General features: G+C 42.4%; 3 protein-coding genes across 3 annotated transcripts; 1 reads left to right on the forward strand and 2 right to left on the reverse strand.

Moving 5' to 3' along the window:
- Positions 1–306: 306 nt before the first annotated feature.
- M431DRAFT_483157 (hypothetical protein) lies at positions 307–3,734 on the forward strand (the record flags this gene model as incomplete). The annotated part of the gene is made up of 7 exons (XM_024916098.1): positions 307–309; positions 372–437; positions 524–582; positions 669–687; positions 766–831; positions 897–2,596; positions 2,657–3,734. 7 exons carry the CDS (start codon positions 307–309, stop codon positions 3,732–3,734), a joined length of 2,991 nt encoding a protein of 996 aa, XP_024774045.1.
- A 1,868-nt stretch (positions 3,735–5,602) lies between these two features.
- Positions 5,603–6,070, reverse strand: M431DRAFT_87195 (hypothetical protein; the record flags this gene model as incomplete). Its single annotated transcript, XM_024923771.1, has 1 exon — positions 5,603–6,070. One exon carries the CDS (start codon positions 6,068–6,070, stop codon positions 5,603–5,605), a length of 468 nt encoding a protein of 155 aa, XP_024774046.1.
- Positions 6,071–12,444: 6,374 nt separating this feature from the next.
- On the reverse strand, positions 12,445–12,717 carry M431DRAFT_86926 (hypothetical protein; the record flags this gene model as incomplete). Its single annotated transcript, XM_024923737.1, has 1 exon — positions 12,445–12,717. A coding segment is annotated over one exon (273 nt), but the record flags the coding sequence as incomplete, so codon positions are not given.
- Between the last annotated feature and the right edge of the window lie 55 nt (positions 12,718–12,772).

Below are 12,772 nucleotides of genomic sequence, written 5' to 3' on the forward strand. Positions count from 1 at the left end.
CAAACGCAGACACAATACTCAAGAACCTCGAACCGCAAGCTACGACCGGAATATCGAAACCATCAGCGAATCGGAATCTGCAGTTGTCGATTCCCCTTCACTGCATCCGCGCCTCGTCTTGCGCTTGGCCCGGATGCCTGTGCTGCCGAATCCCTCGATTAGATAACGCGCCAAGTTTCCGATATCCTTTGTCGCCTTTCTGCTCCCCAATTTTGCCTGCGACAAACTTCCTCCTTTATTTCTCTTTTTCTTTTCTCTTTCAACCCCATACAACCGCCACCTCCAAATCCATTATAGCTCACAATCATGGTATGCTGTCACCGCTTTAACCCACCAAAGCCTGTCCGCAGCTCACATTTATGCTACAACAGGTGCTATTCAAGAGAAAACCAGTGCAGTTTCTGCCTCCCGCAGAGATTGAGGATGACGATGCCGAGGTATGTCGAGCGTGGTCTGCATCACCGACGGCGTTGCTTCCGACGCGGGATGAAGAACGTAGGTCTGACTTGGAGGGCTCGTTTAGGTCTGGCACATCCCTCAAACGGGAGAAATATTTGCTTCTTATGAGGACTACTTGAATCGGTGAGTTTGTCTGTTCCTTCTTCTTCGTTTCTTTGACCGTTACCATTATGCGCCGCATGCTGACGATTTTGTTCTTTGGCTTCTAGAATGGATTTTTACAAGCAGGTAACCACCCTTCAAAGCCCCACCATCGCCGGCTATGCAATGAGACAAGCAATATACTAAACTCGAGATTTTCCATAGCGCCGCTTCAATGACGAAATCACGGGCCATTCAGGTCTTACATTTTTCGAGGCTTACACAAGCGAGGTTGGTTTGCTTTCTTCCTGGCACTGAATCCAATATGCCTGGCTTACTTACCTGGTCGTTCACAGCGTGCTGGTGGTCAAGAGGTCGAGGCCGCCTTCCCCGAAGCTCTCAAGGGCCCTATCCTCCGAAAGGTTCAATTCCAAACTATTTCTCGCCTCGATAACCTCGTCGATATGGTTTACGATGAATTCAAGGCCGATTTTTATCCCGGAGAGGATGTCTTTGTCACCCTGGACGAGTTTAACAATGAAAGACGGGCTTGTCTTGTACGAGAAAAGACAACTTTTGGTGCTAGAATCTTGCCGGATGGCTCAAGCTCTCTCCCCACAAGCCGCTATCTGGTCGTCCTCGGCGGTGGCTCTGGAAAGGAACAAGTCGTCACCAACGATAACCTGAGCCGTGAGCGCGGCGCCTTTACCAAATCCATGCTTCGGTCCTTTCTGAAAAGAACAGTCATTCGAGAGGCGTGGAACGGCGCCCCATGGCTCGTCAAGCACGACTACGCCAACCAATATCACATCGATACCAGGATCCCCCCTCACCTTCGGCACGACACTAAGATTCAGGAGCGCAAGCAGCTTCTGGCTCAGAAGCGTGAACGAAACTCAATACACGACGCGAATGGACACAGCCCAGCGGTGCAAACTGGCCCGGTGCGCCTGCCTGAGCTGAAACCCGCCCCCAAGAGTCACAAGGGAAAGCAGACTCCCAACAGTGCAGGGACCAAAGGCCTCAAATGGCCCACGGATATGGCACCCGACGGTGTCAATGGCGCTGGTTACCCGCGATTCAACGACGAACGAGCCGCTGCACCGCGTGAGCCGACACCTCCACCGCCTCCTCCGCCGCCGAAATACCCCATCGAAGATTTGCAGCTGGAGCCGAGGGAGGGCAATGTGCGGCCACAGCTCAAATTCATGTGTAAGGATCCTCCTGTCCAGATGGAAGTGGACGATGCCATCTCTCGCCAAATCGACATGGACACTGTGGGACCTCTCCTAGAGACATGGGACACGCTCAACGTTTACTGCGAAATCTTCAAACTCGACTCCTTCACCTTCGACGACTTTGTCGAAGCCTTGTCAATTGCTTCGAATAACACTCAAGTTCAGCTTTTCGACGAAATCCATTGCTCCGTGCTAAAGATTCTTGTCGACTCCGAATCCGACGGCGGCAAGGTGCGCATCACTCTGCCTGAGGTGGAAGAGGATGACAGCGACGAGGAAGGCGACGAAAAAGAGGATGGAGAAGAAAGCGGAGAAGAAAGCGTTGAGCTGGAGGATATTCCCGTCGCGAGGGCTACCCGCAGCAGTCTAGCAAAGCTTGAGGCGGAGAGGCTGGCTGCTGAAGCAGCAGCTGCCGAAGAGGAAACTCTTCGCGCAGAGCAGGAAACTAAAAATCGAGCAGAGGAGCTTTTGAAAGAATTCGACTGGATCGAGCATCTTCGCCAGCGAAATTTCCAGAACGGAGGCTGGCAGAGAATCATAGTTGGTCTTCTGCATCAGCTCTCCAAGAATGAGCGCCTGCAACAAGCCTGTGAGGAGCTTCTGCAGCAGTTGGTACCTGCAGAGATGATACCGTCACCAGAAAACGTGCAGCAGCAGTATGCCGAGATGGACATCAACTACCGCGTCAAGGCACTGCAGATCATTTGCATGCTGACAATGGAGACAAAGGCTGTCAGAGGTTACATGGAAGACTGCAGCGAAACCATGACCAAGTATCGCAAGGACAAGATCGAGTGGCAGCGACAACGGAAACAGGCGTAAGTTGACATGTTTGCACACGGTACAGTTCATCTCACTGACTTTTCTTCCTTTTACAGAACCGAAGAGCTCCGGCAACTTAATGAACAGCGTAAACTGTTGATGCCGGAAAACGAACCTGCAGAGGAGACCAACGGCACTCCTGTTAAGGAGGAGATAGACGTCAAGATGGCAGACGCTGACGAATCAATCGTGAGCAGAGATGAAGAGGCCGAAGACAGCCAAGATGAGAATTCTAAGAAAAAGCGTCGAAGCCGCGTCTTGACGGACAAGAAGAAGAAGCATGAGGAAGAGGAAAAGGCCAAAAAGGCAAAAGAAAAAGCATTGGAAAAGACGAAACCGCAACAGTCGAAGCAGTATATCAAGCTTCTCAAAGACATACAAAAGAAAGAGGAAATCATCAAGAAATGCGAAGAAGAAGTCGGCATCATCGACAACGATCTACGGGAGGCTGATTGCCCAAGAACTCGTGTCCTTGGGAAGGATAGGTTTTGGAATCGTTACTATTGGTTTGAGCGGAACGGCATGCCTTATGCCGGATTGCCTGACAGTTCTACGGCACATGCGGCGTACGCCAACGGATGCATATGGATTCAGGGCCCCGACGACCTGGAGCGAGAAGGATATATTGACCTGCCGACCGAGCTTCAAAACGAGTACAAGGCCAAGTTCAATATGACTGTCCCAGAACGGAAGACAATGGAGGAAGGCGGCAGCAGTGTTTTCAACGCCAAGCAATGGGGCTACATCTCGGAACCAGAAGACCTCGACCAACTCATCAAGTGGCTGGATCCTCGCGGCTTCAATGAGCTGAAACTACGAAAGGAGCTGGTTGCCTACAGAGACAGGATAGCCAAGCACATGGAGAATCGCAAAAAGTATCTTACTGGCGATGCCGAGGAGGACGAAGGCGACAAGAAGGAGGAGCCGAAACGAGTGAGCTCAAGGATCCGAGAGAAGACTCCTGACCCGCCCAACTACCGCTGCCTGCAATGGGAGAACACAATGGCTCTGGAAGAGCTGGGCCACTTGCATGGCGATCCACCGCCGCCTCCGCGATCCAGAAAGCAAACAAAGAAGAGGGAAGCCATGACCGAGGCTGCACCGAGACCCGCCACCAAAACGCGACGCAAGTGATGGAATATTTTGTTTGTGCCTTGAATACTGGGGCACTTTGGCCGCACCGACCATGGGGGACAAACGCCTTTATCCATATGCATATCCAAGCGGCTACATTAGCCACTGAGAGGTGTGAGCAGCAAGTTTGCAACGAGCTCTCTGTTCTACTACCGCTCAGTCTTGTCGAATATAACGCACCGTAACGACTGATTAGATGGCCCGTGTTAGAAATTAGACCGGAGTTGGGGAACCTACGCATGGAAAGGGCCGCCCTGTTTTGGTTTTTGTGTAATTTAAAAAGAAGAAAACTTTCCATTCCATTTTTGTTGTTTGCATGTTGCAAGGGTTTTGGCTGGGGAGGAGGGAGAGATGAAATAACTACTACAAAGGTATATACAACTGCAGAGGCTGGTGTTGGTTATAATCGGAAAAGGTCGATTGAAGAGAGCTGCATTGAAAGGTTGGTTGAAAGGTGTTTTTGGAGAATGTTGTATTGTATGGATATTGAGTGTATTTGAACTAGTATAAATGAATGCCATCTTGAGGCTTGACTGCCTAAATTAACTGATGTCTGCGTACATATCTTTGTTCTGTGAGGGAAGAGTTGATGTGGGCTGGATTGGAGTAGGCGTTGTGGTTCGTTTGATTGGCTTATTTCCTGTTGGTGTAGGGTTACATCGGCCTGCACTCTTTCGGCATAAACCCCTTTCGGAATCATATCGACAGGGGATAGCCCGCCAACAGAGTTTAGGGCTACGATACTCTTTAGCCACCAGATATTCATATAAGTAACAAAAAAGAATTAAAAAAAAAACATACAACAGCCGGTGTTCGCTGATGGTCACCCACTCAACTACTAATCTGCCGGTTAGAGGCTTGTCTATGGGGGAGCAGACGGGACCCCGAATTCTCCTCTACCTATGGTCGTATGTGCTAGAATCTGCAGCATAACAATTTGATAAAGGTAACAAGGCAAACCCGCCATCAGATATCGGCACTTTGCAGTCAAGGTGGCGTTGGAACTTTGTGGGAACAGTGCAAACCCAGACCCTGGATGGGCTCCTTGAGCTCTGCCAGCTGGGCTAAATAATTGATCGCCTTCGATTCCACAGCGAGCGGCGTAAACGAGAGAGGGTCTAGGAGCCTCAAAAAGAGTAATCTATCATGGCAGTAGACTTCTGGAGATTGATCTTCGAGCCTCCCAGATTCGTTTATGTTATAAGAAGCTAAGAAATGAGCTGTATGATGGTCGTATCAACTTCTCTGTGACATTTTCGCTGTTAGTAAGCCCTGGGGAAATAATTTCTCAACGATGCTACAACAACCTTCTGGTCGATATGCCTATCACGGAGAATATGTGACAGTTGAGGCTGGTTCATCAGGTCTCATCCAGAGGCGGTCAGTGTTTCGACGGTAAGTCAAAGATGCCTCAAGATTCTGGAGTGGGGGATGTCCTCCAACACCTAGAATGACGGTTCCTATAGGTGTTTAGCTCATAAATAAAGAGAAACACGTAAAGACCATAATGATGGCGACGTATGTGAGAATTCCTTGTAGAGTAATCTTATAGTAGGACATGGGAGACACTCTGGGAAGGAAACATGTCTGTTTATTACTGAGGAATAGTCACGTCTGCTCAAGCGCAGTGGTACTGCCCTTGAACCGGAATTTCCATCATTTCTCATCTTGTTGTGTATTTCCTCGGATACAGTATAGATACAGGGCTCTGCCTCCAATCAAGCCACGGGAACAGAATTTGGCTTTGCTATATACACCTGAAAATATATACCGGTCCGGTCCATCCGTAACATGAGCTGGCTCGTGTGCCACTTTTGTCTGAATCCTTTACCTCTATTTCCCTATTCTTATCCTTGGACTTGGGGCACTTAACACTGGACCGAGTAGCCGTGGGCGGTGCCAAAGCCACCCCAGCAAATACCAGTTGGCGAACCAGCAGGGATGCCGAAGCTGAAACCATCATTGCAGCCGCCCAACCAGATACGGAGATCGCATGAGGTGTCCGTTGCGAGGATGCTGTTGTAGCCGAAAGGCAGGACCGAGTTGGTGAGCACGCATCCGACACTGCCGGAGACACAATTGCTGAACTGGCTTCCTGAAAAAGAGCATCCTCCCTGCTCGAAGAAATTGCCCTGCCAGCTGCACGCTCTCTTCTCTAGAGAGGCATTCCCAGCGCCTGCAGTCGAGTTGGTTTCTTGGGAGGCGAGCGAGAGGGCGAGCGAGTCCTCGCTGCAAGGAACGGGAACAGCAAGTTGGAAGCCCCTGTCTGACTCGGTGGCAGGTACAGCGCTTGCGCAACCAAGAGCGAAGAAGAGAGTTGACTTGAGGGAAAGCATTGTTGCTGAAGTATGGAGTGTGGTGAGTTGATGCTGTTGTAGAGTGAAGTAGTGAATTGAGAGGCTAGCTTGGCAGTTGTAATGTAAAAAAAAGATGTAAATCGAGAAGAGATCAGCCCTTATATACATAGATAACTCTATGGGTAGGTGCCCGGAATTCACAGATTAATATGGAGAATATCATATCATCCTGACCCAACCGGCAGTTGAAAGATGCACTACAGAGTATAGTATAGTAAAGCTTAGGTGATAATGATGTAGGTAAGCAGAGGTATTCTTTATTATAGTCTAATTATGGTTAGACTAAGAGTACCGATATAGTTATGTTTTGTTGTATTGAGAGATACTCCATAGTAATGGAACTATCAACCCCAAGACTCGAATGATAAATTTTTGGAAGTAATCCCGCCAATTGGGTTGTTGAACGAAATGATTCACACCGCTGTTTATCTGCTGTTTTTTCTTATATGCCTTCCTATTATGTATACTTTCAAGGAGAAGACTGTCAGATGCTGACGACAGCGAGTGGAAATGGGCCAATCTGGTTGAATCAACTCAACTCATCCCCCACTCAACCTATCGCGTAAATTACCTATAATTAGTTAACTGCGTGTTATCCTACTAAACTATTAACCCATATTCCACAGTTAGACTATTAGTTACTTACTTTACAACAGCAGAATGTGGGTTAATATCATCAAGCTACATACAGACTTTGCTGAGCTCATTGGGACCCAGTAGAATACGCTTATTTTTGTGCTTATAGGATTAGCCTATAGGCTTACTCAACACCATGTGCTCCCCTCAGCAGCCAATCATTATGGTCTTACCTTGTCCAGATTTATAGGTGATTAGGTTATTAGTGAAATCAGGTATGTTTGTTTGTTTGTTTGTTTTATTATTAACGTCCACTAAGTAATCTAGTTACATAAGTCCTCATCTAGGCACTAGGACGGTAGAAGCCGCTGAGTTTAGATCGGGCGTTTGCTACGTTTTAATATAATAAAGGAAAAGGGGATGTATTAATTTATTTTACGTATCTGTTTCTGTAGGGGGGGGGCTGTATGGGCTTATGTCCTCCACTAGTTTTTGAAAGTCTTTATATCCTCCGTTACTAAGGAGGTATTAGATATAGGTGGTTCCGAAGCGTATCTCCCTCTCCGGTACATTAAGGAGGAAAAGGGCTACTATATAGTACTTTACGAAGTATCCTTATGTCCTTAGTTCTCTGTATTTATAGGTGGGCCTGGCGTTATATCTAAATCTCTTATAGTATTTTATAAAGTCCTTATATTTAGACCTTTTAGCTAATAGCTTATATAGGATTAGGTGTAGGAAATATAGTTTAGGGGGTATAAAAGGGGCTTTATAAAGGCCCTATCTACTAGCCTTATAGGACTTTAGGTAGTTACTCTTTTAGTTAGCGTCTTATATTTCCCTGTGTTTTTTTTTTATTTACTTTTTAATAAAGGTAATAGTAAAGTAGTTTTTTAAGAGGTAAGGGAGTTCTAAACCCTTTTTTACTAGTCGGTCGGCTTTTTCGTTTTCTAGTATATCTTTATAGCCTAGGACCTAGGCTACCCTTATAGTTACCTATAGGAGTAGTTTTTAGGTGATTTAGCGTAGCCTTATATAGGCTCCTTAGGATAAGGCGGGAGTTAGCCTTAGTATTTTATCTACTACCGCTAAGTTATCTAGGAAGAGTAAAATCTTTTAGATATCTAGGTTTATAAGGGTGTGCGTCCTGGCTAACTTTATAGCTTTAAAGGCGTCTACTGCCTTGGTGTCGTAGACCTTTATATTAGCGAGAGGACTATATATTATAGTTCTTTTAAAGTTATAGTATATAACAGCTCCCTAGCCTATATTATCTTATTTATCTTATAAGCCGTCTAAGTAAGTAAGGAAAGTAGACCTAGGGAGGCCGTTGAGTAGTTCTAGGTATTTTTCTACTGCCTTTAACTTTAGTAAGCCTCTAAAGTCTAGGTCTGCTTAAACTGCTTCGTTGTTTTTAGTAAAAAAAGAAGGTTAAACTATTTTCCCTACTAGGGCTGCGGTATATTATAGTTAGGTAAGGGGAACCTTAGGCAGGAGTTTTTTATTAATACGTCTGCTAACTAGGTGGTTCCTGTTTAAGCCTGCGAAGTAAGCTACTGTATAAAGTCTAGTCTATACTACCTATACTAATGCTAGGGGGACTTCTAATTCTCTGTATATAATAGAGAGGTTAGTCGTCTTTTACACAAGGACGACTACTCTGGCTGCTGCTTTAAATAGGGGTTCTAGGATTATAGTTAGTCCTGCTAAGCCTGTTCCTACTTATTTATTTAGGTTTATTATACTCTATCTACTTTCGCCGGGCTAAAACGCCTCCGTCCTATATAGGGCTATAGGGGTAACGTAGGCCTTAGCTACTATAGCTATTGTATTTGGCGGGGATCTTTTTTATATTTTATTTAGGGATTTTAGGAAGTTAGCTGTTTTAAGGGCTTTCCCCTTTATAATCCCGAGGTATTTTTTAAAGGAAAGCCGTAAGTTTAGGTATATCTTTAGCTAATAGACTAAGTCTTAGGGGGCTATAGTCTTTCTTCTAAAGTCTACTTCTTTATTATATATTTAAGTTCTAGTCCTATAGAAGTATATAAGTTTAGCCTTATTTAGGTTAAAGAAGACTACGTTCTTATTACCCTAGTTTAAGGTATTTTTTAATTCCTATTAGAGCTTTTAGGCGGTTTCTTTAGTATTAGCCTTTATTACTATAATACTAATATTATTTATATACCTAAAGCAGGTGTTAGGGTCGTTAAGCCTTAGGCTAGGGGAGAAATAGAGTATAAAGATAATAGGGGAAATAGGGGACCCCTATAGGGCTCCGTATTCCAGCTCTATCTTTAGGAGGGTAATTCTATAGCTGTTTTAGATAAAAGCCTTACGGTTACTTATAAAGGAGTTAACCTATTTTATAAAAAGGGGGGGCTACCCTTATTCCCTAAGTTTATAAACCAGGCGGTTATATATAATAATATTAAATACATTGGAAATATTAAGTATAAGGAAGGAAATAATAAGACCTTAGGCTAGGGCGACTTTAGTATTATATAGCAGGCAGGTAACTAAGTCTATTATAAACCTTTTTAAAAGAGCCCTGAAATATTATTCTAGCAGTATTTTATATTCTATTGCTAAAAAGGAAACTCTTTTAGCTAGGAGTTTTTTAAGGCTTTTACCTATGTAGGAGAGTAGGGAGATAGGTCTATAGCCTTTATATATAGTATATACCTTCTCCGGCTTCCTAAGTTTAGGGATAATAATAATCTCCGCGCTTTAAAAAGGGAGTAGGTAGTATTCTATTATTAAACATCTGCGGAAAAGGTTAGTTACGTACTTGCTGATAGTAGGCTAGGTAAGCTGTAAAAGGGTGATTAATATACCGTTTATATTAAGCGTAGTGTTTCTTAACCCTATTATAGCTTTCTTAGTCTTTGACTTTAATACTGTTTAGTCCTAGTAGATATTATTATTAATGGGAAAGTCCTTTTTTTATAGGTTTAAGATATCCTCCTTTATTATCTTATGCTTAAGAAGTTTATCTTTAAGGAAAGTTACTTTCTCCGTAGGGTTTAAGATACTTTTATCTTTATTTATTAAGGGGGGCGGTTAAAAGCAGTCTATTACCTTACGTTACTTAGCTACTAATTAAATATTCTTAGTAGCGCTAGCTTTTATTATAATCTTATTTTAGTGGGCTTGCTTACTGTAGTATATGGAGTCTTTAAGGGTCTTACGGGCTCCTTTTTAGGCAGGGGAGCTATCTGCTGCTTCTTTATAGGCTTTATGGGCTGCTTTATACTTTTCTAACTACTATAGTATACTATGGCTATTCTAGTGTCTGGTTTTGCTAGCCCCCTTTATAGCTTATTTAAAAAGGTTCTACAGGGCCTTAGTATATTTATTAAGGTTAGTTTCTAATAGTATAGTTAGGTTAACTATAGGAAGGGTTTAAGCAAAGGAGTATATAAGTTAGCTAAAGTCTTCCTAATATTTTAATAGGATATATTTTTTCCCTGCCCCTAGGGTTATTCTAAGGGGCTTAGGTAGGTTTATAATTACTATATAGTAGTCTAACCTTATATTAAGGGAGTATTTAACCTTAGTTAACGTAGGGTAGTTTATAAAGACTAGGTTAATGTATTTTCCTAAGTGTTAGGTAGGCGTGTTTATTAGAGCTGGGAGGAGATTATACTTTTCCGCCTATTCTGTAATTTTATTACCTACTGGGTTTACGCCTCTGCTTAATTCCTAAAGTTAGTGTAAGGTATTAAAGTCGCCTGTAATAATTAAGCGGGGGGGGGGAGGGCCTTATTTAGTAAGGGTTTCTGTAGCTAAATTTACTAAAGCCCTTTAGTAAACGTTAATAATAGTATAATTATATACCTTTATTTAATATATATATTTATTTTCTAAGCCTAGGGGAAAGAGTTATTTACTAAGGAGGTTTAGGGAGATTTTAATAAATATAAGAACTAAAGGTTTAGTATCTTTTTAATTATTTAGGGGGTTATATACTTAATATCTAGGGTAATTTTTAATTTACCTTTTATTTAATACCCTATTTTATTAAGCGTAGGGTTCCTAAATTAATATAATATTATAGCTACTTTTTTATATTAATAATAGGGTAATATCCTAATATAAACTGCTTTTCTTAACGTTAGCTTAAAAGATTTTAAGGCTAATGTTTCTTTAGTAGCTGCAACGGGGTCTATTGTTTATAGGCTTATGTTAAAAGGTCTGTTAATTCTGGGGGGAGCGTTAAGTATATTTTTATCCCCTTTAGCCCCTACGTCCTCCTTTTTACTATTTAGGTCGGCTACGTAAACTGCCGACCTAGCGGGGGAGGCTCCTTTATAAAGATCCTCCTTATCTAAGTTAACTTTAATTATAACTTTTTTAGCTAGGGCCTAAGGGGGGAAAGGTAGTGTTAAGCTAGATATTAGTAGATGTAGGCGGGGGCCCGTTTAGGTCCCTGGGTTAGTTATTTTCTTAGTATTAGAGGTTAGGGCGGGGGTGGGTTTAGGTTTAGGTAGATTAGCCTTATTATACTTCTGCTGGCCTAGCTCCTAGATAGCCTAGAGTTAGGCTCTGGTTATCTATACCTTTTCTCTATTCTTAACGACTGGTCTAGTAAGGTACTTTAGGGAATCTGCTGTATAAGGGCCGTTATAGTTAGTATACTAGGGGGGGGACGGGTAGTTTACTATAGTATTATTATATTTGTATAATAGCTTACTATATTTAAGGTATCTCTTAGTCTTAGTGTAATTCCAGGGGTTATAGAAACTAAGGTATTGCTGGTATTAGGTAACCTAAGGCGGTTGGACCTAGACTTTAGCTAGGTAGGAGATATTAAAAAGTCTAAAGCTGGGTTTAACGTTTTCTTTAAAAAAGATAAAGTAGCTATATATATTAAAAAATTCCCTAAAGGGGGCCTTGTAGTAGGCCGCTAGTAGGTTTTTAACCCCAGCCCTAACGTACACCTCCTTAGGGATTAGCGCGTCTATAGTATAAGTCCTGCTTATGTCTGTATAGGTTTTCGGTACGCTATATATAAGGAAGACCTTCTATATATATACTTTTTTAATTTTTAGGTTATTACTTTCTGCAGCTAGCTTAAGGGTAATAATTTTATTTTTGGTATTTTAGTCTTTTACCTAAAGAGCGAAGCCTAACTAGACTTTTTAAAAGTAGGTAATATCCTTAATGCTAAGTTTTATAAAGCTAATTAATTCTTATTTAATACTAATAGCTATTATTTTTTTTTAGTTATAGTCTGGCGGAACCTGGATAAAGATGCAGTCGTTAGGCTTCTGGTTGCTTAATATAGCTTTATCTTTGTTTTATTTTCTATTAGCGAGGGCTGGCCTTTTACTGCTAAGAGTAGGATTCTTTTAGGTATTATTATCCTTTTGCGGCTTTTTATTATAAGTGGTGTTCTGCGACGCGACCTATGCTTACGTAACCTTAAGGTCCTTTTAGCCTACTTTTCCAGTAGCTGTAGGAGCTTTTATTACAGTAGGGTACTTAAAGCCGTTTAATTTATCTCCCTTACTGTAGTATATATTAGCTAACGTTATTTTAATTAGTTAGGTAGTTTTTTTTTTACTATTTAATTTCTTAGGGTTTTTAGGCCTCCCCTTAGGGTTAATATAGGAGGTAATAAAGTTTTTAAGTATAGTGTTTAGGTATAATTAAACTTATTTTACTACTATTAAAGAGAGTTAGAATAAGTATTATACTAGGCAGAAGTTAATAATTATAGCTATATTTAATACTACGTCTTATTTAGCCTGTTATTATACGTTAATTTTATTAATTTAGCTTATAATTTTATTCCTGGTAAGGGATTTTCCTTTTTTACTTAGGTCAGTGGCTTCCTTTACACCGCTGAAAATAGAGGTAATAAGGCCTTTTAATACTGTCTGCGCTGCGGTCGTTGTTGCTGCTGTACTTAGTTTTGCCTTGTTAAAGCTGAGTAAGGGCATTTTATCTATGCTAAGGGCTTCTTTAAAGCGTCTCTTCTTCTTAGGGGTAAAGGGGAGGACCGTAGCCTCTCCTATTTTTGGGCCTAAGGGGGTTACCTCCTTCTGGGGTTAAAAAACTATTGCGGGTCCGGGGGCGACGGGGTTTATTCTATTCTAGTTA

Source organism: Trichoderma harzianum (genome assembly GCF_003025095.1).
Source record: "Trichoderma harzianum CBS 226.95 unplaced genomic scaffold M431scaffold_7, whole genome shotgun sequence".
Classification (NCBI taxonomy): Eukaryota; Fungi; Ascomycota; class Sordariomycetes; order Hypocreales; family Hypocreaceae; genus Trichoderma; species Trichoderma harzianum.